Raw genomic sequence first — 27104 nt, 5'->3', positions numbered from 1 at the left:
TCACAGGCAATTATTGAAAAAGGTATTACTTAAAATGCTTACATTCCTAGGTAAAATAATGAAATTTTAAATAGAAAGATCCTGAAATTTACTCAATAATAAAATTAGAACCAAACATTGAGTCAGCTGGTGACAAACAATATTTAGGGACTAAGAAAAAGAATTTTAGGCAGACAAATTACAAACGCCTACCTTTACGCCTTTCAGCCTCTTCAAGACGTTTTTGAGTCCACTCACTAAATGATGGCATATCTTCACTGGCAGATGCAGAAGGTGGAGGTGAAGATGACTCAGATGGTTGATCAGGAACTGTTGGACTAGTAGATTCAGGTGGAACATGCTCTCCTTGTAAACTACCTTCATCTTTTTCTTTCACTAAATCCTGAGGATGCCCATCAACTTTGATTTTCTGATCACTTTTCAATGAGTCCAGTGACAATGGCTCCTGAGGAATAATGTCTGGCACACTTTTTTCTTGTTTAGTAACATTTTCATCGGCTTCAAGTTTAACATGAAGATCACTTTCACTCGATCTCACATCAGCTTTTTTCACATCCACAACTTTAGGTTCCGCCCTAACATCATACGCTTCAGTTTCTTTTGGGAAATTAGATTCTACCACTCCAACCTTGATCAACCTCTCACTATCTTTCACATCAGTTAGTATCCGTGATATCACAGCACTTTCTTGATTAGGTTGCTGAGATTCCTTCACATCCTCTGATTTGACACCAACAGTGCCATTGTCATCCACTACTTGTTTCTCTAACTGAATGGGAATTTGCACATGAGGAGTAAATGATGCCTTACTCCCATCTTTCTCTTCTGGTCCTCGGTTAAGTTCAACAGCACCTTCAACAATGCTTGCATCTTTGGTTTCAGCAAAGCTAAAAATAAGAGACAATAATTAACTACTGTTGCTATCCCACCATCCACTACTTTAGCAATTTAATTATCCAATAAACGTTTACCCCACATATAACTTCAGAAAATACTGTAAAAAATGAACACTTGAATGTCAACTGACATATTATGAAAGGATTTCATTAAACTATAAGTATGTATAATAATACAAGACAATATTAGACAAGCTTAGTCCAATGTTATCCTTCCTCTTTTAAAATCAGCAGGGAAAATAATTTGTAATAAAAAAATTAAATTATAATGATAAATAATACATATAATTTGGATAATAGTTATTTATGCAAGTAAGTAAGCAGACAAAGACCAAAACATTGTGTTCAAGTTCTAACCAAACTTCATTATCATTGATGACAATAGTAAAAGGTTCAACACATTTCTTCCCATAGTAAAATAAATCCCCACTACCTTGGAAGACCACAAAAGAATTGGGAAACCATCATATTCCTTGACTCAAGCATTTACAGTACTTTCCTATGTTTGCCTACTTTGTCATACGAATTTCAAGATCCTCAAAAACTTGTGGAGAATATTGACTTCGCTGTTTCTTCAAGCCCATCTTGATAGGCTACCGCTTGAAAAAAAATCCAGCACTAACAGTAATGTTCATAAGGCCTTTTAATAATATTTAATTATGTAGTCGAAAAAAGAATTTATACTAAAAAAATAAGTCAATATAAAAAGAGATATAATTATAAAATATATGTACAAATTCAGAAAAATGGTGGTCAGAATTTCCTTAAGATGAGGTTCTTTTAATACAATACAAACCCTTGGATACAAAAATACAGCAGTCATACCTTAACAAAGCAGAGATAACCTGTTATTGAAAGCAACTGCATCAAATGAGTTGAAGGAACTGAAACACCTCTAAACTGTAAGGTATACAATATTTTTCTTGTTAATGCTACCACAAATATGAACACATCTAAAATGAAATAAAAAACCATTAAACACTATCTGATAGACTTATAATGATATTATTAACAGCTGTAAACAATGGAGTGATCAAACAAATTATACATAATTAAAGTAACTACAGTATCCACGACATTCCCAAGTATCTAAAACCAGCCTTTCACCTGTTTTTCAGAAAAAAAATATTGGTAAAAATTAATTGGAGAACGACATTTAGTCAAAATTAGCAGCACAGCTATTCCCAATCAGCAATCGTGGGTGCAGCAGACACTACCTGATAAAGCACTAAAGAAAGCAAACATTATTTTGAGACATTCCTCCCACATCTACTCACCGGTGGCAAAGTATGGACAGAGTGCCACCCTGGAAGCGACACGTTATTGCTAAGTAGGTGGCCATGGGCAGTAGGATGAGAGTGAAGAATGGCAGTAGGCGCTGAGAGGCTGTGATCCAGCCCCTCTGAGTTCCCGGCACCCTCCTATAGCATGTGCTGTCGGGTTTCCGACAGGGAGGAGAGGCTGACATGAGCCTCGAGGTGGTGGTGGGCATTAGAGCTGCTGCCTTGATGGGGATGGAGCCCCGCTCCGCTCCCGCCAGACCACCACACACGCACACCTCCAGCTCCATCCCCTAATCCAGTCCCAATCACATTAAGCCACAAATTTTCCAACGATGAATTACATCCATCAACAACCTCGTTGATATGTTTGGAAAGTCACCAGATGAGATCTGTCACCGAGAAGAAGAAATTATGTAATATTTCAAAGTCTGTTCAGGTGAACAGCAGTGAAATATACATGAAATGCCAAGAGAAAAATTCCCCTAGACCGGGAATCGAACCACGGACCTTTCGCTTTCCAGGCCACTGTGCAGACCGCCATGCTATCTAGGTTTCCGATCTACCATGGCAATTGTAACGAGCCAACATCTAGTACTATGAGCCTCGGTACAATTGCCATGGGAAATCAGGAACCTAGATAGCGTGGTGGTCTGTGCAGTGGCCAGGAAAGTCAAGGGTCTGTGGTTCGATTCCTGGTCAAGGGGAATTTTTTCTCATGAAAATTCATGTATAGGAAGAAATTAGTTTAGAGCAAATTAAAGGTGGGTGGCAGTGTCAGAATTCATACCAACTTCTCATGACTTTCCCCTGATTTCTAGAAAAAATGTTATTTTCCCTGACTTTTAATCAATTTAAAATCAGTCTTATAGAGCAATTTCATGGAAAAATACATATTGAAATGAAAGGCAGTTGCACTTTTCTACAATAATTATTGTGGCGAAAATTACTGTGGAAAAGTGCAACTACCTTTCATTTCAACGCGTAAAACTTCCACTACATCAGGCCAGAATCAGTTGAACTTATTCGAAAAATACATATTTGAGAATATATAAGATAACCACAGAAATGCGATCAATTTACCTCCAACGTTAGCAATTGAGTATTTGTATTCACACGGGAAATCATTATAACCTGATAATTCGAAAGATTAGATAATCACGAATGTAAATTTGGGTAATCAAGCCTGGTTATAATTTACTACCTCGGATGATTCGAATCGCTATTCCGTGAGTGCCGGAAGTAGACCCTTTAGCGAACCCATTTAATGGACGGCGAGTGACAACACATCTAACGGCCAACTAGAAATTCCTAAATTGTAGTATACGCTGTTTATACCACCAAAAATGCGATGTTGATTCCCGACATCGTTGACTGATTTCAATTTTCAACGGGACATCCATCGCCGATTGCCACATCGACGATAATCAATGACTACCATTCGTTTAAAAGCCAAGACAACGAACCACATCGATGGTTACAGTCGAAGTAACCGATCGAAAAAGTACACATGCTCAGATAAAATCGGCGGCGAGCCAGATTATTCGCGGAGACTTGACCTCGTGCGGCCGGTAACGGAATCGAAGCCACACAGCAAGCATTGGAGAGAAGCTGGTTGCGGTGCTTCAAGGATGACATCAAAGTTAGTGGTCCAGCGATAGAGAGGAATAGTCTACGAGAACCTACCTGAGCCTCGCTCACTCATCCCATAGAATATAAAGTACCCCTTTGAATGAGAGAGGAGGCGATGATGATTTTCATGATAATGCATTTAAGATATATGCATTAAAATATAATATTTTAGCTGGCTTAATAGACACCGCAATTTAAATAGGCTCTCGTCCATTATTCACAGTCCGAGATTTTACATCACCATGCATTCACTCGCAACACGGAAACAAGTAAATACTAAAAAATAGTTGCTACTATTGTTTTGATTTGTTAGCTTAAGATTTTAACAGGTAAGAAAAATAACTGACAAGAACGAAAATTTAAATTGCGAACACGTAACTGTACCAAGCTACAGACAGTAGTTTTTTTAAGGCCGCAAAATAAAAAAATCTAAATCAAAACAAAATATTATAAAACGTGGAGGCATCTTATTGAACGTTTTACGTAACGGGTATATTCTGCGCAGAGTTTTTCAAATATATTATGAAATATCTATCATGGGCATTTTCGTTTCATCTTGTGGCAAAGAAAAATACAACAAAAGCTCCTAAGTAAAATTTTCAGAACGCTTGAGAAACCTGCTGAGAAATCATGCCACTGAAGAGAAAAAGAACGCAATGCCTTAATGTTGTAAAGCAACAGGCCATAATAAAGGCGACAAATATTATGCGTCGAGCTTCGTTATCGTTTTGGTCAACACTAATTAAACCATCATGAATATTGAATACGCGAAAATTAAGTGTACAAAAGTTCATACACCAAGCCATGAGCGAAGGTTTTTCCGATACAACGTTAAAGATAAAATTCATCAGGAAACGATAGTACATAAACAGAGAAAATATGGACGATAATTGGACGGTCGGGAAGTAATTCAGACATAACCACACAATTCCGTCTTTTACTACTTCGTCAAGTGCACAGCCAACAACGCGCAGCTCTACATAGGAAGATGGAACGAAGTCCATAAACACGTTGGAATAACCTTCTTCGGATGTCATCGTAAGAACATCATTTGAAACGCTTCCTACAAAGTCGTTCCCCGTAATTCTTCGGGGAAGCGTATCGATGGCTAGTTACTGGATCACTTCATTCACCGCGGAAGCTTGCATTCTAATGGCTTGATGAACGTCCACTATCAATTTTCAAGGTGTTTTAATTGAGAAGTTTGCCCCATATTGTACGCCAGAATTTATCCATCACTGAAGACTCTTTCGCCCCGCTACCTGAACTTAGTTAAGAAAGTGACAACAGCAGCAATTCCTCAGATCAAATACATACAGGGACGCTACAAGTCGCTGAGCAGTAATCAAAAGCTGAGGCCAACATTGAATCCCCAACTTAAACATAAAAAAGAGAAATGGAAAAAGCTGCCCATTGAATACTTAACATATTTGATAAATTTCCTTTAGATCCTCACTCTCCGTGATCACTGAAGTCAATTGTAATATCAAAAAAATAAACTACGTGATAACTAACGCTATCGCCGCAGTCAGCCAATCAGATCCATCAGTCTCGACACGTAATCTTTGATTTTGACATTTCAATTTTGGCCTCATGCTCAGAAGGCAAAAATCGCTCATATGAATATTTATTCTGAGAAGAATTCAGGATCAAGATTACAGTGATATATTGGTAAGAGAGACCCTTGTGGGCAGTGGCGTAGCCACGCGGGATTTTCCGGGTTACAACCTCCACCTTGAGCCTTCATTACTTTATTTTATGTATATTATCTACTTATTTTCATAAATACTCGTACAAAATTACATTTCACTATCAAAAATCCCAAAATTTTCCCCGAGCCCCCTTTGCCCTGGGGCGTTTTCCATACACCCCCGAAGGTCCCTAAATCTCCGGTAAACACTCCCCCATTTCAAAATCCTGGCTTGTAGGTATCAGAAGACACCTACGTCCTCCACGAGACATCCACGAGATTAAGAGGGATACACCCGCACAACTACCTTCCCTTTCGTCCCATTTTACATTGCGTCCATGAGACTAACGAGGTCCCCAACGCAATCTTCTGCTGCACGCTGGCGCGAAAATGGTCAACACTCGCATAAACTGGAATGCTGGATAATTTGACACCACTTTTCGCAAATAAAAAATTCTATCCTTCATCTTTAACAGCCGACTCAATTAGACGAAACGGAGCTGGTATATGCAGTGTTGCAATGACCGAAAACCTCAACTTCATTAGTACAGCAAAACCTTTAAATACACAATTCATTTATGGGGAAGTTTCAGCTATAACTGACTAATTTTTATGTTCAAAGCAATTTAAATGACAGAGGCAGCCATGGAAACGACAATCAACTCACCCGGTGGAAAACCTGCAAAGTCTTCACAAGCATCATACGCCGGGAAAGAACAAGAATATATCTTAAGCGGTTATACTTATTAACGCGTGATATCACTACCCCCCAGAATTAAACTTCTACATCTCCATCTTAGATACTAATCAAAACACATTAAAAAACCGTTTCCGATATGGGATTAGATACCGCGACCAGTCCAATACTATGCTTCGCGACTACTAATTTGCGATACCAACAACTTAAATGAAGAGAGTATGTAATAGATACTTAATAGTGTAACCGTAACTACGAGCAAATTCTGGCAATAACCACAGAGTGAGAGGAATCATACTGGAGCGCTGTAGGGCGTCGAACACGTGGGGAAACGTGACCGTCGCGTGGCACGTTTTCGAGGGATTAATGCTCTCAGATGGCAGCACAAGGCATAAGCATGTTCACAGGCAAAATCAAATGCCAACGCTACGACAGTGTCGCAACAATTACAACAAAATCTATCCATTAAACAAATCTCTGTCCAAAAAAAAAACAATGATCATCAAAAAACAATTTAAGATTTTAGTTACCACAAGTATCTAACATATATTTTAGAATAAACTATGGATTCTTTCACGGAATACACCGTAACTGGATCCAAATATTACTCTAAAATGATGAGTAATTAATTACTCCACCCAATATCTTTGAACATTCCGTTCCACTTCTGCCCAGACATGTCAGAAGTGCAACGGGAAGGAAGTGGAGTACTCCCTCTTCATGATATTTTTTACGGACAACAAAAGGATATGCGTATTCAAGCATTTAACAACATTTAATAAAAACCCGTCAGCAGAAAAAAAAAGATTAACTATGAGCTACGGATTATACTACCACCCCCCAAAGATTACCTCAAGATCTCAGCGACGGTTCATTTCAGATTCGAAATTCGAGGCCCACGACGGGTGTACATCGCAATATTCAGTATGACAACGAGCGCACATGATTCTGCACCAGATAGCGGCGGTCGGGTGCACGAGCGCGGGAGCTACCAGCCGTCGTCTTCGGAGAGAGACAGCCGTCCACCCGCGCCACCCTCCCAGGCCGAACTGAACGGATCGCCCGCGCTATGCGACTCGGGGATGACATGTGAGCGACGCAGAACACCCCGAAGAGAAAAATCCCCACGCCAACACCTCTTAGCCCGGCGGTGGGAATGGGTAAGGAAGAAAACATTCACCCTTTTCCGTCACAAGATTCTCCTTCCAATTATATTCATTTCGGCTTATTAACAATAAATTAACAACCTTTCAAAGTATATATATACTTCCGACCAGGGGGAAAGAAGGCGAGGAAGCTCGGCATCCAACCCCGAAAAAATGTATTTATTTTTTTACATTTATCACCCTTTATTATCCATTAAAACATCTCTAGTAAGCCTTAACATCAGGGAGCTACAACAAATAACAATGAACTATCACAAACATGCCGTGGATAGGAGAAAACTAACCAGACGGGACTCGAACACGTGACCTCCGGTTTTGCAGGCAAGGATTCTACCCGGCGGCAGGCGATGAAATTTAAAAAAAATTGTATCTTAGCCTGAATAAGTTTGGAATGATTCATGATGGAAGTCATGGCCAAGGAATTCAGAGGTAGTCATTCATATTTACAATATATTCGTATACATTTGAGAGTAAAATGCTATGAGATAGATAAAATAAGGGAGAGGACAGAGAGCGACCAGGCACTCTCTTACACCCCCCCTCTGAAATCTATACATGCGAGTCCTTTCGACCACTAGCACAACGAGCCATTCGTTTTATAGCAGGTACTCCAGCTAATAACAAAATAGTTGCAATACCAACTCGTGGAGAGGAAAGAGTTTATTGATGCACCGAAAATTAATGAGTTATGTGCTCATAATAAAACCAAATGTGAGAAATCACAAAGGCGAGTACAAAAATCAAACGCAAAGTTCAAGCGGTGAAATTTGGAAAAATTTGACCCGACACCGCCAAAAGATTCTCCTTCCAATTATTTTGATTTGGTACTACTAGAAACAAGTCGATAACTAGCCAGATCATCAATTAGACGAAAGAAGACTTACTGTTCCCAAAAAAACACGATAAGAGAACTCAAACATCATGCTAATACAAATTATTATTCCAATAACAACCGTCAGGGAGGGAAGAGTTTTTACGCATCTTGCTTTCATGGCGTATACGCCCAAAATAGAATCAAATGTGTGAAATCACACTCTTAAAAAGAAAAATACTAATCAAAGTTGTATTAGTAGAGTAGTAAACAATTGATAAAAGCACTTTTGTACATGCAAATAACTATTGATGGGCAGAAGTACTGCAGAAAGGATGATTAGTGGAGTAATCCCCCTTAATTATATTTTTTTCTCAATATCGGTATCTGTATGTGCTGTTTCCAACCGTGTATTTAAATGGTTTTACTGAAGTCGCCACTGGCGTCGCTGAGGGAGCTTCACGGAGAAATAAGGAATAATTAGGGGGTGTTAACCCAAATTCATTTACGTGATGATGTGATCTATCTTATTCATAACTTTTCAATGCTATTCCTCGCAAGTACAAACACAATGCATATAATGCAAAATAATGGAAAAAAAGTAGATCGCATTGCACTCATCACCGCGCCCCGGACAGATACGAGATATTTATACTTCAATCGCAGGTGTATTAAACATAAGTAATTCAACTGTATTGCCTTCAAATTCCGCATACCCAGGGTCTTTTTTTGCCATTCAAACCCTGGAGCTCTGCGGAATAGTGCACCGTCAGCGTAGGATGGGAGACGGGCAGTAGTACTAGAAGTACGATAAGGCATGCACGAAAACAACCGCGGAAATTCCACCCCATTCGGAGGAAGCCAACGGAGTGCAGTCCTGCGACGACGTCGGTAAGGCCAGCAAAGGATAAGGCCCCCTCCGCCGGGACGCCACCTTCCGACATTTCAGATTTCACGCCTAGGCGACGAGGGGCTTGGGAGGGCAGGTGAGGAGACGATAACATCACGAGGTCGCTCGCGTGATCACGTATGGGAACTTGATGGCGGTGGCTAAGTAGCATTGGAATTTGCCCTTCATTCGAAAAAATAAATAAAATTTACTGGGTTCGACATATACTGCTGTGGTAATAAAATGTGTGATAATAAAAATCAGAAACCCCAAAGGGAAGAGGATCAATCTGTTTTCCCATAACTGCAGCCAAATTGGAAAAACAGAACTAGTAAACAATACATAATACATTGTGCCTTGAAAAAGCATTTGCGATATGATTTGACTAGCACATCGAACAGAACGCTGCTCCTTGTTCTCATTCGAGCACAGATATGCGAGAGTTTTCAGCTCTATTTGTAAGTTCAAGATCAGTAATTACTAATGGAAATTTATTACAGGAACTGCAATTTTCGTCCGCGCTGCGGTATTCTAATATGACATTGACACATTTCGGTATTTTGAATTTTTTTTTGTTAGACAAATGACAGACGAGATGATGATTGAGACAAATGATGACATGAATGAAATGATGATATTGTAAATATTATTTCTTTTCTGTGATGACATTCCATGAAAAATCCTAAATTCTTATATAATTTGAGTTTTTTCGTTACTAGGCGACAATTATTACGGCAGCGAATGAGTTTCCCATCTAATGTCAATATTCTGCAGGTGATAATGAGTTGACTGTAAGTAAAAAGTCCGTTTGAGTAGTAAAAGCTCTACTCATTCTAAATTGATTTATGATGTTCTCTTTCTCATTACATAAACATATCAGTCCAAAAAATATGATAATGTATTTCTTTAACCGCTATATACATGGTGGAAGCGTAAACTTTATTAATTTTAACAGTAAGACTCTGGTCGGGTAAGTGTCACAAACTAGAAAACTAGTTTCGAAAACAAACAAGTTCTTTTAGGTAAATGACCGTTACATGCTGAAACCTAAGTTGGCCAAATCATGAGGTATGGTGGCCTGATGTAAACAATCGTAGGAAGACAGGTGGTAGGGAAGAAGGGCAAGGGACACACACGAATGAATTACTTAGGATGGGTTATGAAGGATGTAAAAGAGAAGAAATACGTCGCTATGAAAAGACTAGCGGATAGGAGAGAGAAATGGAAAGCTGCGTTAAACCAATCACAGGAGTTTTTACTTATGATGATGTTGAAAAGGTCGAAGGAAAGCTGATTTCGTGACACACACTAGATAGTTTAGACAATTCGGAAACTTCTTTTTAACCGGTTTTTAATATTTATTTTTCACCGCTTGTACCTTGACGATGAAGGACGTGCTTTGAAAGGCTGCTACAATATTATCATTTACAAAAACATAATTGAGAATAGCAAAATAATTCATTAAAACTTGGATTTAATACGGCATTGGTTCCAGAGAATAGACAAAAATTCCTGTTTTGGGCTAGTTGACTACAAATATCTCGAGAGATAACTCAAGGGTCCACATTTTAAGCCTTAAGGAGAGGCATTACGGGAAAAGAGTACTATCCTGACAACGAGATAATACGTTTCCTATCTGATGGAATTTTATTCATACGCCACGACAAGGGAAGTTCCAACATGTTGCATCAGGTCCCTATTTCTACAGTACAAGTCGAGGACGAATAACCCGCATTTTTCCTGCACTTTGTAGGACTGGAGCTAGTCACCCGATTGGTGGCGCATTAGATAATCCTTATTAGATAAAACCTTTGAAATGTTCCATGTAACTCTCTCGACAATAATTCTCAGAATTTTTCCTCTTACCCTTCTATTTTCTACATGCAAAGCACATTCTCTTGCACTATGGAAAGGTCCACATGTTGTCCGTGCACGTGCCTTGTTAAATGTAACACTCATATGTAAAATGGCCAATGTGGGCTGTATTAGGTAGTATGGGAATAAATAAAACATTAAAACTATGAAAATAAAAATAAATATATAAAAATTAATACATCGTATTTCAACATTCAGGAACCTCCGTGAATTCCACCAGCTTCGTGTTCTGTCTCCGACTCGAATGGTTTAATAGAAATTGGTACGAAGTTTTTGGATTTCGCTTGTCGGAATTTGGTCTAAAAATAGCACGTCATCAGAGATGAAACTCATTTTCTCACAGACCGATGATAGCGGTACAAACTTGTCGGGATACTTATTTTTCCGAAGTACGAATTTTGAGGTTTCATTGGACTAAGGAACTTCGGATATTTTTTTCGTTTTCGACATAAATGTATTTTTATAAGAGAGTAAAAGTGGGTGAGTTATATCGCAAAAATGCAAAAAAAAGTTCACTACATTGACACTTGGATTTGACCGCTTGTAATATGCCGAAAGAAAGATATGACACAATAGTCAAAAAGAATAAGAGAAATTAGTATCTTTTCAAGAATCACTCGATTGCGTATAAAAAGTACTTATAACTAATTAACTAAGCAAGCTTCATTACTAAAGCACAAAACTCATGACTATAAAGGAATCTTACGCCAAATCCTCAATAAGTTCCCAAAATGTTTTAATCTCGAAAACGATTCATCTACGTCTGACGAACTTCCAAGCACAGCTCTTCAAACTATAAAATCTCTACACACTCACCAGCTTTCACATTAGCATTCCAAAAGGAAGAATCACAAATGCAGGCAGAAAATGCAATCGATTCAAAGCTTATAATTAAAACCATGACAAGATATACAGATATCGACATTGGGAAACAAGTGAATTGCGATTCTGTTGCCACGTGAGAATTCCGACAACGTAATCCGATTTCCATTCTGATCGCACGAAGAATTTTTGCGGAATTTATTTCACCCTCACGTCAGAACGCGTGACACGATATTGGAAGGGCGCGCTTTGATTGCATAGACGACGAAGATTCCATAAATAACCGCAAGGTAGCAAATCATCACATAACTAGTTCAAGCTGTAGTTCTTCAAACAAGCTCGCATGCCAGCACATTCATTCAAATTTAAACAATATTGCTCGATATCCTCGAAACAGCATCACACATGATGTCATTCCCTACGACGAATGTCAAACGATATATACCCCCACGGAATATCTTCCATTGCCATAGCAATAATGGTAATTCCACTTCAAAAAAAAAAGTTAATCCGGCGGCGGCACAAACTGGTCTGGCATTTTATCACGTCAAAGTGATGGGAAAATACAACGGTAATATAAAACAGAACGACAAAAATATTACTTCGTTACACACGTTTGAGTCAACTCTTTGGTAACGCTGCATTATTAAAAGATTGCTTTTTTTCGAACAGAAGAATACGGAAATACTTAAGTAACACATAACTATTTATGCATACGGGCCTTTGAAGAAAAAATGAAAATATATCACTGCTCTTCCACATAAATTAATTTCTGCGGTTGAACAGTAACCAGAAATAAGAAATCCGAAGTCATAATTGACGACGACATACGCTTCCGTGCGAATTTCTAACAATAATCACGCAATTTGGCAGGTATCGAAGACACAAAAATTTTCCTCTTACGGACTTGAACATACAACTTTCCTGCCATAGATATTATATTTTCGAGGGGTAAGAGAGCTTTGAATAAATAGCGCGTTACTTTAACTATTTACGTGCTATCAATGAAACGGATCCGCAAGTTGGATGGTATATCCCTGAGATTAAATGATCTCGCTACCTTGTCACACTCAAAACGTGCTCACTTATCATCGGTGGCGGCGGGGTAACGTCCTCGCCTATCGAAAGAGGTCGTGGGTTCGAGTCCCTCCTAGGTAGGTTTACCCTGCTCAGGGCATGGTTGTGCGTGTACTTGTTTGCTTGTTAACTTTGTTGAATAACCCGATATAAAATGGCCAATATGAACTGCATTCGGTGGTTTGAGGATAAAATAAAATTTTAAAAAATGAGGGGGGAAAACGTTCAAGAAAATCAGTGGTTCAGGAAGTTGAGCACGATATAAAATATAGACGACGGCCCATTAACTGGAGAGAGAAAATGCGAGGAACTACTATGGTCCTGTTTACGTTGCAGGGAAGCTGCCAAAACCGGATTCAACCGAATTCTCCCTCCACCACACTCTCTCTTTCATCTTTCACGCCTCTGCCTCTTTTATTTGCTTAAAAAGTACGCTGTCATCCTGAAAATTTAGCCGTGTCAACATCTACGTGTATCTCAAATATGAATATTTACACCAGTATTACCTCAAAGTAGTAATCTTCATACTGCAGATACAGGTGTTGACGAAGGATTACTCTCTATACCAGGAAAATTTCCTGATAATAGGGTTAAGTTTTGAACAAGCAATAGCGGCTAGAAAATAGACAAAATATGACCGAACGACGAGGAGATATGCGCCCTCTTAGTTACTAATAGCATAGTAATTAAGCCCAGTGTTCATGAATTTAGTTCAAAATACAATTTACGGATCCCTAGTCCAAAAAAGAAATTATATTGACAATCCTTTAATTATTTGGGAACAAAAATATTTTGCTCACGACCGCCGGATCTGACCAAAGTAAGTAGAAAAATGAAGTTTATGAAGTAAGTAAGAAATTGGTTGCTTGAAAATGTAGACATCGAGTTTTTGCTCACTTCTTTAGAATAGGAGCTGCCGCTATCACATGACGAGTGATGCAGGGATGATGAGAAGTGTTGTAATATTTTTTCTTTTCTTTCCTCGTATACTTAATTTCCATTTGTAGACACTATATTTTCTCTATGTGTTTTATGAGTATATTTTATATAATCTGTTTTGCGCTCCAGCCGCTGGGTGAAAGTTAAAACAAGAGGAAAAAATACATGCAGCACGGGCCAAATTAAAATTGGAAATGAAGTTGGGATTTATTTGTAAACTAGCAGGCCACCAAGTATTGCTCGGGAAGGCTAGTACCCAGAGAAGTGGTAAACTTGGAATTCATGGTACCATGACAGGATTTTTAGGCTAAGGAACAAAGTAGGTAAGATAATGGTATACATACGTAACAGCAAACAATTGAAAAAATAATTTCCACATACTGCGCCCGGGATCAGCTTATACCCCGCACCACAACATTGATCATTAGGTGTGCTCATACGTGCGCAGACCAATAAAGTCGTGTGAGTAAAGAGAAAACGACGCAAAGGATGCGTCGGACGCAAAAGTAGTATAACGGGCTTAGGATCATGAGATGCACGTACGTACTCACTTTGCTTGCAGTCCGTGCAGCCGGATGGAAATACATTGCGGACAGACAAACATAAATCCTCTTTCCTATATATAGATGAGAGAGTTGGCAACCCTAAAGCGATGCAAGAGTCTGAAAGGGTGTCCAATTCCAAATCTTTGTTTTTACATATTTCATGCACTATTGATATAATGAGGAATTAAAATAATCATTATTATTATTATTGTTATATCATTGAAGTACTCTACCCATTAACAACCATACTTCAAGGGTTGTCGTGCCTAGAGTACAAAATGAAGTATAATTTTATTCTATACGTGCTATTTCCCCGATGGTTTTGCGTTAGTCGACAACGCACGAACCGAAAGGGAAGTGGAGGAGGGATGGAAGACGGATGAAAGGCTCAATGTCGCGGACGGAATCCAAGGTGTCCTTGGAGGAGAGCCAAGGCGATGGGGAGCCCCGAGGAACGGCGGGAAAGAAGACGCGTGCACGAGACATAGCTGTACGAGCAAAAAAAATACAAGCGCATGGCTCGTTGTAGCGAGGCGAGGGGGATAATGCCGCTTTAAAGCCCCCCACGACCCCCCTTGGGAAACTTAGCGGGGTCTATGAGGACCGTTTCTCTTCCTTGGCCGCGTCACTCCCTTCTTATGCACACACGCACAACTTTGCTGAAGTATCATCCCCGTGAGAGCCGAAGCAGAAAACAAAAGCCCGCGACAAAGCCGGAGTGTTCTCCCAATCCGGCAAGAAGAGAAAGGTGAGGACGTAAGAAGGGAAGAGAAAGGAAGAAAAGTATAGAAAGTAAGAGAAAGGACTATGTATTGAACGGTCGTCTAGCCACAAAATCCTTCATAACGAAAGAAAATCTTGGAAAAGAATTTGAAAAATATGATTTAATGCGAGTACAACGAGATCACGTCAAAAACGATAAGTGAAGTGAAATTATAGCCCTCCGATTAGCAACCGAAAAACGAAGATAAATGCGAGTACAAAAATGACTTTAATGACTGAATAAAATGTATTACGAGAGATCAACAGGCACAGATTATTTACCACGTAACTAATATTTAAAACGTTCAAGGAAACTATTAGTAAAAGAATCAGAAATAACCATCGCAGATAAGTGCGTTTTACTTTTCGAAATTATTATATCTAAAATTCAATCGAAGTTACAATTAATGCTAACATCCCCAACAGTAAATTGAATACCCAACTAAATACAATCCACTGAAATACGGCATAACTTGAATGACAACAAACGGCTTCAAAACGTCGACTACCGGTATATGTCAGAAATGACCATTATTCCAAGAAATATCACGCAGTAAACGAAACATCGAGAGGGCCACTTGGAGCCCATCGAGTGGACTTGTGGGTGCAAGGCCGGCTATACGAACTGAGTGGTTCCAACATACAATAGAGCTGTATATGAGGTTTAAATAATTTGAATCACTCATCAAGAGAAGAGTAACACCATGTTAAAAATTGTAGAAGAGCATGAATTGAAAAGAGAAATCATTACAACATCCAGTAAATACAGAGCTCGTTCTCAGAAAATTAAAATGGTCATCAATATAAAAAATAAAACTTGGAAAAATGCGACCAGATTGTCATTGAATCAAATTTATGTAAACAATGCACTGCAAAGGCATCCGCTTGCCTAACCATAGTTTAATTCCTAGTTGCTGGTCCACATTTTGAACAGAGTGAAGAGAGGAGTTTTTCGGGTTGTCACTTACAACGTCAATGATATGACAGCAGAGAGTTGATCGATTGCCAATGGCGCATCGATAGCTGATGGTCGATTTACTATCGGTAGACAATACACAATATATGGGTCAACAGAGAATACATTTTCGATGGTCAACGAACGGTTGATGATGCAAGACAGTACCAAAAGATGGCCTCTTCGATCGTAATTCTATGAGAGTTTTTAATACAAGTACACAGAGCCATATACCACCATTAAAGAAGACCTAAGTAGCAACCACAATTACGAAAGACTAAAACAGAACACTACCTCATTTTGTAAGCCGGTATTAGGAACGCGTAGCATATTCACCATTGCACAGATCGTGAAAAAAACATAATTAACCATGTTCAAAAATAAAAGGCAAATTATCCACACCCTCGTACAATAGATAGTAAACGACCATTGAAAATTTACAAACATCGACGCCCTTTGATTGAGCATCTGATTTCCTTGTCTCAATTACTAGCTTTTTATTTCATCGATTTACTTTTGAGACAATGAGGAAAATCGAATTGCATCAGTTTTAAGCCTCAGAAATTCGATGATGAAAATCAAAATTGAACAGGCAACGTAATATAAATAGGCTTAATAACTAGGCTACGTTTTTCATTAGAGGAGATCAAACCATTACCAGCAAGCGGTTAACAATTAACGGCGTCCGAGTAATTTCCACGAGCGAAAATGAAGGCCGCAATCGATGGCGTTTGTTGAAGAGAGAGAAAGAGAGGAGAGATGGAAAATGCCGGCGCGCGGGCTTGAAGAGGGCCATGCAGAGATGCTGCGGCGAAAGGCGGGAGGGGTGGTATGGCAATGCACCCCTGGTGGGAGAGGGGGTAAGCGATGCGGGAGAACGAGGATGTGCCTGTGGAGGGTGATGGGAGGAGGGCGACTGCGGAAAGGGGCATTTCAGCACGGGGAGGAACGCGGACGAGGGGAGGAGAACGATTTCTGGAGCAACAGAAGAGCGAGGCGGGGTCTAAACACTAGGAGTGAAATGGGCGTGATTTTACGCCATCCGTCTTTTAACCCTCTTAGTGCCACCAAAATTTGGTGGTACTAGCGAAAAGTGGCAACCTAAATTTAAGAGTTTTGTAACACTTTATGAAAAAACACAATATGAAGTTACTATTTTAGATATCAATTTTATGTTTTATTTATTTTACTAAAAAGGAATTATTTGTTGATTATAATATTCTAATACATTGGATAAAGGATAAATTTAATTGTTACAATAACACTAGTTTGAAAATCCATTCTACGCTCGAGTCGATATATCGGCTCGTGGAGCATAAGCCGATATATCGGCCCGTGGCACTAAGAGGGTTAATAAAAACGTAGTTTGCCATTTTTTTTAACAAAGTGGTAAAAGTTGTGGCAAAGTGGCAACCTCTAAGTAAAAAAATGAAACGAACAAAAGCAAAATTCATTCCTTAAAATTATAAAAGAAACTTATTCCTCATTGGTTGTAAAGGAATAACACAGAAGTATTGAAAATGGCCAGCACTGTGGTACAGATCTACGATACTAAGGCCAGCACGGTAAGGGTCAACCGTAATATCACAGAGTTCTACAACAGGCGTTCACAAATGTTGAATGCAAATATTGACTACTTGTGTAGGATTTCGCGGCGTGGTGAAGATTCAGCTGAGAGGTTTACGGGATAGGAATCGCGTGTGAAATACACATGAGAAGACACCTGACTCTTTAAAAGACGGTCGACTGTCTGAACTTCATCGACCTGATGAAGCCAGCTGCAATGCCGGCGAAATTTTAGCATACGAAGATGGACACACGCGATCCATAAGTAATAATAAAGTGTAATAATGTAATATCTTTTTCATTTTCCTTGAGTGTTGGTCAAATAATTACATAACATTCGACTCTTGGCTAGCCTTTCGATTCATTCACTGTCTTCTTTACGGCTTAGAATTTAAATTAAGAAACTGGGAAAATCAACCGCTAACCTTTAGCACACAGTTATGTAACATAAACGTTATCCATGCAAATATATGCGCTTGCATTTACCAGTTTCATTTCCACAAATTAATAAGTTATATGAAGCATTTTTGGGGTTTTGAACTAGAGCAGTAACAACACTATAGTCAAAGAAAATTATCTGGAGGAAGAGATGGGTGACACTGTATATCAGCAGTAAGGGCTTAGTATTTTACAACAAGCATATACATGTAAAAAACCCATTATCATATGTATCTGAAATCAATAATTTAAACATAACATGGGGATATTGAGAGATAGTTCATAATTATACCCTAAACCTTCGTAATGTCACTCTCATTCACTTAAAACCCTCCCAATTACATAAAAAATATGAACCGTCACGTGTACTGCCAATCATTGATAACGCAGTCTTAAGAAACGAAAGAAATGCCCTAGTGTATTTTTTGCGTAATTATATCATCGTGGACGTTAACTGAAACCATTAATACAAGAATCATAAAATCGTAACATCAGCATTTAATAGCCTTTTATAAATAATTTAAGGCTGTATAATGGATTCCACCGTAAATAGTAAATATTTTAAATGCTATAACTTTTTTTTTATTTTTTAATAATTTCTGGCATGATACTGAATTTGCCTTCACAAGTAGAATGCAATTTCAGGCTATTCATCGCCGAAATATATCGCTTTAAATATGAAAAAAATCTCGTGATGCACCCTCATCATGAAGGCAACCACCCTGTATTCAGCAGAGCAATATGGCAGAGCGAGGCTTCAATTTCTATCGCTTAGGGTAGCTGCAGCACTCCCCCAGAGAGAGAGAGAGAGATAAACACGCCGCGGAAGAACAAGGGAGGGAGAACAAAAGTGAAACGAAAAAAAAGAAACAAACAAAGCCACGGAGCTTCAAAATTAGAGACCTCATTCTCTCGTTCCCCAGTTTCTTCCCCGTGCAGAAAAGCCAGGGTCGCGAGCGAGTGGCGAGAGACGCGAGAACTATTTTGTTCTCGAACACAAGAGCCAGAGGAACCGATGGCGACCCAATAATTCAGCCACACAAGAGACTTCTCCCCCCCCCCCGCCGCCGCTAACGGCAAGGACCGGCTGCCTTCAAAATTAGAATCATTGTTCCGAGCATTGGGAAAATAAATGGGACGGCTTTGTTTACGTTTCGGGGACAACAAGAGTGAAGAGATACAAGTTTATCCTTAGAGGATAGAATAACTCACCCTTAAGGTACTCGAAGCACATTTTCTTTACTATAAAACGTACATTAAACGGGCATACGAAAACACAAACGTAGCTCAAGTGTTACTCATCATGAGATCGATTGATGAAATAACATATGCTTGAGACCACACCACGGACTCCATTTACGAGTTTTCTTTATAACATACCGACGCCGTAAGAAATAATCAACTCTTAAGAGTTTTATTTTTCGAGAAAAAAAGTGGCTAATGAGGAAAACTTTGAAAAATCGTTAAAAAGTCAACCTCAACTGAACTTCTTCGGCAATTTCAAAGCAGCAATAATGACCAATCACAAAAATTACTATACAAATTCAAATATTCTGCCGATGGTCGGAAAGTTGAATAACAAACGTCATATGATTTCCACCCACGATTACATCTAGTTTCCAGGAGATGCAATAATTTCGTTTGGTGCAGGGGAAATTCGATCTAAATTCTTTTTATATATTTTAAGCGCCATCCATACACCGTCATGTAGGAGTATGACAGTCAATAACAATACTTCACTTGCTGAGGTAATTGCTAGACTTTCGAGACTCAGCACCACTATCTCTAATTCTATAAAATATCCGAAGACATTCCGAAAGTAAGAGCAACCTACGCAGACTTCACACTCCGTGGATCAAAAATAGCGTCACCTAAGCAGCCACACAGAAGGGATCTCAAGGTAAGGGCGCAACTTGAAAGGCCTTCAAGGTAGATGATCCCGCAAGTTTTCTGCCACAGTCTCAAGGCTAATATTTTCCTTCCATACAACTAAGCGCTTTCTTAGGTTCACGGTCGACCAAACATCAACGACACATACAAGTTATAATATAGGTTCCTAACTTTTTTCAGCAATATCCTTCCTAAGATATCGCACATTTTCAAAATTTTAATTAACAGGTGTAACAAGAAAATAGAAACGAAAATAAGCTTAACAGCGTTATATAAAGACGGCTTGTCAGGTAGTCAAAGAAAATTTCAAATTCAAGGCTCCACACAATCAAAACACTACGAAAGAAAAGATACAAAAGGTAATAACACATTAAAATTAGAAAAGTTTTCACGATTCATCATCAAATTTATTCCCAAAGTCAATAATAAAATATAATTTCAATGCGTTGAAATTCCACCATATCTCGCCTGAATCGGTAAATTTATCAATATCACTATTGTAAATACCTTTGGAAAAATATGAAAAAGTCTAATAACAGGTTAACAATCATTTGAGAGGCCATTTTTCGGAAACAAAAAATTGGTTGGAATTTGAATGCCACGTATTAGTAAAAACAAAAGTTTTGATTTTGAAAAAAATAAACCTTTCTATAGGATTTTAAGACCCGTTATTAAAAGCCAATATTGTATTTTACTACCCTCACACACAGGTTCACATAATATCAACAAAAATTTATGACAAAAAGATACCATCGCTCGTTACCTGCACCAAATGATACACAACCACTCACAAATTGATGGGTAAACATAAATTAGTTCCGTAAGTAATTAATTCCCTACGCATACGATGTACACCCGCGATTCGTTAGCAAAATGAACTCGTAAACCATTCCTTGTACACTGAACCTCTAGGCAACTCGCCAAAACGCGAATAACTATCGGGGGAGTGAGTTGAGTGAAACTCTGAGAATAAACGTTGACCTTTGGGAGTAACAAGAACGGAGGTACAGAATTCTCGTCTAAGGGCGGCAGTATCTTGAAAGTAAGAAGGCAGAGTTAACGTGGAGTCCAAAACGAAGTGGCACGTAATCACGCAAACACCACTCGCCCATCTATCAAGAGCAAAAAAAGGAAATGAATTCCAAAGAATACCCTGTTAAGATGGTGCAAAGTATTCCTATTACTTTTTGATGCTGGCAGAGAGTAAGTAAACTATTTATCGCTTATTTTAATGGTGAATTATATTTACGAATATCTAAGAGAACATACTCCAAATCCAATTATACTCGATAAAAAGATATCGCTATTCAACAGCGACAGAAATGATCTATATCTGAATATAAAAATACACTAGTGATTAAAAAAATACAGGCAATGGTAGACCGAACAATCTACATTGACCCAAAAATAATGCCTTAGGGAAATACCATACGTGACAAGCATCCTCATTCACCGCCAGGGAAACAAGATATAACACCGGTACCTACGATGGAATTTCCCACATAAAAACACACTTGAACTCCTTTGTATTCACGCCAGAGTTCCCATTTACAGTCAGTTGCTCTAAGGAATTTACCTCGAGTAAGTTGACGGAGGCCACTAAGACAAAAAACTGGATTTATGCTGGTAAACAGGTAAAAAATTAAAACACGGATCCTCTTGCCTTTTTGACAGAATAAACGGATACATCGACAAAAAATTCTTTGATAATGTAACAAATTTATAGATGGCTTCACCAAAAGAACATATTTACACTTCGCAGGAAAGGAAACCCACCGGTAACAGTTCAAATTGAAAGGGCTCTATTACAGAACCTTTTACATTGTGTGTGAGCCCGCAGAGTCGATAATAATAATGATTGTGACTTTCAATGATAATAATAAATGATAAATATGGCTATAAAAATATTATAAATAATAAATATGACTACGATTAGTTAATGGGGAGTGAGTTACAAATGCAAAACCATTTCTATTAGTATTGCGTTGGGTTCTATTGTTTTACCTCAATAATACATTATAAAATAAATAATTTCTTTCTATTACTGTAAGCTCGAAATGTGGATAGGCTGAATACCTACCGATCTAATTAAAATAGTCTCCTCAACACGGATTCATAGCATAGTTTGATGAATAATTTAATCAAAAGACTTTCTATGTCTTCAAGAGGACTATACAAGAGATCTTCAACTCGTCTTCTCTTGCTCGAGAGGTATGAAAGGGGGAGAAGTCTGAGGCAGGTGGCCTGCAGTGGAGGTGGGAGGGGGGGTGAGTGGGAGGGACGTGACTTGACACGGCCAAGCAGAGGGCGTCCTCCTCGGTGCGTGGGTGCGAGAAAATGCGCGCGATATGAAAAATTCAAAGCGGATGAGGGGGGAAGAGGGCGTCATCTCGAGAGCTAAACTGATCCCAAACGCCCACATTGCAGCGGGCACATTCAGCCAAGGCGGTATAAATAAATTGGTGGAGAAAGTGAGATTTTTGGGGAAAAATTGGATAGGTATCCCGAGGAAAGGAAATGGAGGGAACGTTCTCGGCATGACTTTCGAAAAATTTGTTTTGCGGCCCGAAACGCCAAGCAGAAATTCCCCAGTGGAGCGGAAATAAATATTGGGGATAAAAAGATTGCATCGATGATCTCGGATTTTTGAGATTCCTAGAGCGGAATGGATATTCGAAGAGTTTTGCATTAATCTTCAAAATGAGTGCAGGGGAAAGAGTACCAAGGAAATTTCCAAGCTGTCAAGACTACACGCGGGCTTTATACTTTGCGAAAGTATCCAGAAATCGCCAAAATACATTTTTTGCACGAAACTTTTAAACTTCTTAAAATCCTGTCCTGGGCCCTCAAGATGACTCATTCACTGCTCTCGGCAAACATAGTAAAAAAACAGGTTTAACTGCTAAGATGTTTTCCTTACATTAAAAAAAACTGTTTTCGCCAATAAAAGGAAGGGGGGCTCCAAATTTACAATTGATAAAGCTTTAGCTTTACTTATAGAAGATATGATTTGATTAAATTGACTACGATAGTGTCATAGCCCATTATAGGATGTTTCCTGCAGTTACATTTATCTAGTAGGAGTGGCGGCAAGTCAAGTAAAATTAAGCGACCATAAAAGATAGGAACTGTACAAAGTAGGGTTTAAGATAGCTATTTGCTGAATGTAATAGAATCGCGTGAAGCTATTTCACAGCCTATACGATGGTCAATGTAAGTAAACAGCATTAACGAACGTGAAAAAACATTAGGTACACTTTCGAATCGATACCGTGAAGGACAACTTCTAAGAAAGTTCGAAACGCAGTACCATGAAGCTGGTACTCCAGTAAAAATGAGCACCAAAGGGGAAGCAATATAAGAAGTAACACCAAGAGACGCGGAGATGTGCTAAGTGACGCATATGCACCTTAGATTTACCGCGGACGGGTGCACCAGCGTTAAACGGATCAACACCCTCGAAGAGATCCAGGAAGACATTTGTTTTGACGAGACCTGCGCATCAACAAGCACGCGATTGCCGCACCGAATTCCGACGCCGAGTTGGGGTGCCCTTTACCTCGCCAAGACCAGAAAAAATATCTAAGACTTCTCTTCTCGTTCGACGTGATCACTGAAGATCCCTCAGCAAATGTGACTAAGGCGTAAGTAACCCTTTCATCGGCACTCAAGTTCATCATTACAAAAAAACTTAAGACAAAATCCTTTATTTTGGGAATTTTGCATAACAATGAGCAACAAATATTTGCTGAACATATCATTTGACAGATAGCAGGCAAATAATTATAAAATTTATATTCATTGTAAAACATTTGTCCTCTCACACCAATATATTTTCTAAGTGCACTACAAGTTCCATCGCCCAACGGTGTCCCAAGCTACAATTGGTGGCAAAAGGCATCATATAAAGCTGATGGAACGGAATAAGTTTCCCATGAACTTAATCTGCATTATATCTGATAATAGCTCGTAGAAGAAGATAATCCAAAATTTCGTGACGAGCGGAAAGGTTTTCCTTGAATGCATCAATTAACAATTTAATGGTTTATTACAGAAACACCTTAAGCAACAATTTGTAAATTTTAGGAAAATCAAGATAAACATTACGTACTCCAGTGTGTAGTTTCTGCGCCAAACGATGTATTTAAAGTTGCATACTCATTAAGTGCTAAAAGTTAAAATCGACGAAAATGTCGGTTATGGTGTTTATTCAATAAACGACTCAATTCAAAACCAGCTTCTTTTATCATAGCATGAGCACGGCCATAGGATAAATGTAATGCACGACAATGAAAGAAATTACCGCTTCCAGTGATTCTAGCGGTGATAATGGACAAGAGATGATAAATCACCGATTAAGGTCATATCGGCAAGCGTTAATCGTAATCCCACTTTTGACAACAAAGCACTTCGCCACTGACGAAGAGAAATGCGTGATGGGCAGATCAAGTGCAAGTGCTCTGCACGTGCGGGGGAAGAGCAGGAGAAAAGCATGGCGAGAATTTTTTTTCAGACGAATGATAACAATGATCACACGATCAAGGCGGAAGAGAGAGCATGAGGAAACGATAGCTGATCCTTGGCAATACGTAAAAAAATAAAATTGAAGGGGAGACCACGCGATACTGACATACAACGCTAAAACAATAAAAACTGTATTTGATACGAAAAACCAGGCTGATGAACCCTGTAAACTTTCGAACATCACAATAATTAACCGCTGGTCTAATACTCTACGGTATATTTGATAATCCCTCTAACATTTTACCGCGTCAAGATGAAGGCTACAACATGGATGCCTTACTGTTAACACAAATCAGATACAACGTAATAGCCAAATTACAGAAGAGTAAAAAACATTAATAATAAGAAATATAAAGTGTTTAAATAAAAATCTTAACATAGCGAGAAAATCAACTGCCGTAGCTGAAATTCCACTGAAAACTATACCTTAAAACGTAATTCAAGCAAAAATAAAATAATAAGATGAATAGCACTATAAAATGTTACAGTTCTACGCATTTCTTCCCCAATAATCAATTAATCACAAGCAAATCAATCAATCAAGCAAATCAATCACAAAGTTGAAACTGATGTTATAAGGATATGTTGTATATCCATGACGTAAGAACAAACGCCTCATTTTCCACATGTATCTTAAACGCACACCTCATTTCACCACACCAGTGAATTGAACGCGTTGTGCGCTTGAAATTCAAAATTCTGTGTAAAATATCCAGCTTGTTCATACACCAAAGGGCAGAATTAGAGAAAATGTTTTTATTCATGTCACTATAAAACATAATTAAAATGTTTCGAGTGAAAAAAATATGAAGTCATCCGAGCTGAGTTTAATGGAAGATGAAAGAAAAAAGTTATTTTTAATTATCATCAATAGCCATAGTTAAGAATATCAGCAAAATACATGCTAACAGATATGAACGAAGATTGATATTGAAAGTCATCAGATTGCTACACAAAATAGAATTTCATTGATTTAACCTTTATTAGACACTTCATAGACAATAAACTGAAGTTTCGCAGTTAGAGAGAATACTATTGAATAAATCGTCATCAAGAACTACTCGCACTACTTTCCACCTCTAATCTCGTTTTAGATGAGTTGATTAAAAAAAGACTTCTTTGAAATGTGTCAACAACAAAAATCGCATTATCGACTCACATGTCTGAAAGGAGTATAAAAGAGAACCAAAAGTATTAAATTTAACGAGCATGGCACACTTAAAATTAGCAGTCGCTACTAAATGAACCCGGCTCGAAACGATTTTGAAAAAAAAAACCTTCTCAAATACGTGATTACTTCGAGTACGAGAATCCTTTGAGAATCGACACGAAAAAGTTGAAGTAATCAGCAATAAGGAAACCTTAATCGTAAACCAACAATGAGAAATAAATTGCGGAGCAAAGGAGTCAATCAAGGCCGTCTCTCCAACTTTCCTCAATACCCGATTCCTCGCCGTGAAAATCAAAAGAATGAGAATCTTAAATGGCTCGGGATGGCCTTTCAAGCAGCAATCATCACCACGAAGTCACGAGCAAGACCGGTCGCGAATAACAGAGATCAACGGGTGATTCCCGCCGCCAATTACGAAAGCGACCGATTCCAACCGCCCTCCTTTCCTCATGAAGACTTGCCTCCTTGGTCTCCTTTTACAACCCCCCAGACTCGTCTGGAAACTTTCGAGGGGAAAATTAAAAGAGCATCTGGAAAAAGAATGCATTCAACATTGACGAATCCCTCTGAAATGTGCAACGAAGGGGTTGCAAAAAAATTTAATCCCGCGGCAATCGCGAGCGCGGGAGGAAGGAATGATGGAAAAGGGGAAGTGGAGAAATTACCTTTCAGGCCAGTTTTATTCCTCGAAATCCACCCACCCACTACGCTACGGCGTGAAACCTTTCCTAGACCGCCCTTCCGAGTAGATGCGGGACCGCCCAGGCGAGAGAGCGACAGCGTATGACTCCCACGTGACGAGGGAAAGCTGAAACGCGAATTTGAATAAATCAATCTTTTTTCTGAAAACCGTTCCCGCGGACGGAGGAAAGTCAAAGACATCGCGGAATTGAGACGGAAGCACGGACACGTCAACACACACGCACGATTCACTTCTGACGAAAAATGGATCACTCGGCCTTCCGAGAGAGAAGGGCATACAGCGACTACAATGGATTCCTGTTCCACACACAGCTGCTATCGTTGCGTTACAATACGCAAATTGGAGCTACTTCATGGAATTAAATCCATAATTTTCATAACACTATCGTTACAAATTTTCCATTTCAATCGTAAAACCGAAAAAGAAAAATAGCGGAATAAAACTATTAATAAAACACAAAATAAAAGATACATTTTCCGGAGTAATTCGGTGGAAATCTTTGATATTTAACTTACTGAAAAGTGCTTGTTAATTTCCACATTTAGTCATTCCAACCGATCCACGTTTCGGCAAAAAATGCCATTTTGAAGGCATAAAATGGCATTATGTGCCGAAACCTTGGTCGGTTGAAATAAAGAAGTGTGGAAATAGACAAGTACTTTTCATTAAGTACTTCAGCTCGACTCTCTAGCTTCCCTATATACTCAATGCTTCGCTGCGGATATGAGAAGAATGAGGCTAATGAATTGCTGTCAATGGCCTTTTAAACAGCAATC

The 27104-nt window shown here is 38.8% G+C and overlaps 1 protein-coding gene across 3 annotated transcripts in view; it reads right to left on the bottom strand.

Annotated features, from left to right (window-relative positions):
• The window catches only part of LOC124166062 (SUN domain-containing ossification factor), a 113977-nt gene that overhangs the window by 10643 nt on the left and 76230 nt on the right, over positions 1-27104 (bottom strand). For 2 of the 3 annotated variants that reach the window (XM_046543671.1, XM_046543672.1), the window contains exon 4: positions 193-887. In XM_046543671.1, coding sequence (XP_046399627.1) covers positions 193-887 — 695 coding nt within the window. Of the gene's footprint in view, positions 1-192; positions 888-2173; positions 2569-7046; positions 7224-27104 lie in introns of those variants that run through there. The other variant, XM_046543673.1, reaches the window with a different exon arrangement.

This window comes from Ischnura elegans, chromosome 9 (genome assembly GCF_921293095.1).
Source record: "Ischnura elegans chromosome 9, ioIscEleg1.1, whole genome shotgun sequence".
Classification (NCBI taxonomy): domain Eukaryota; kingdom Metazoa; phylum Arthropoda; class Insecta; order Odonata; family Coenagrionidae; genus Ischnura; species Ischnura elegans.
This window is presented reverse-complemented; position numbering and strand designations above follow the sequence as displayed.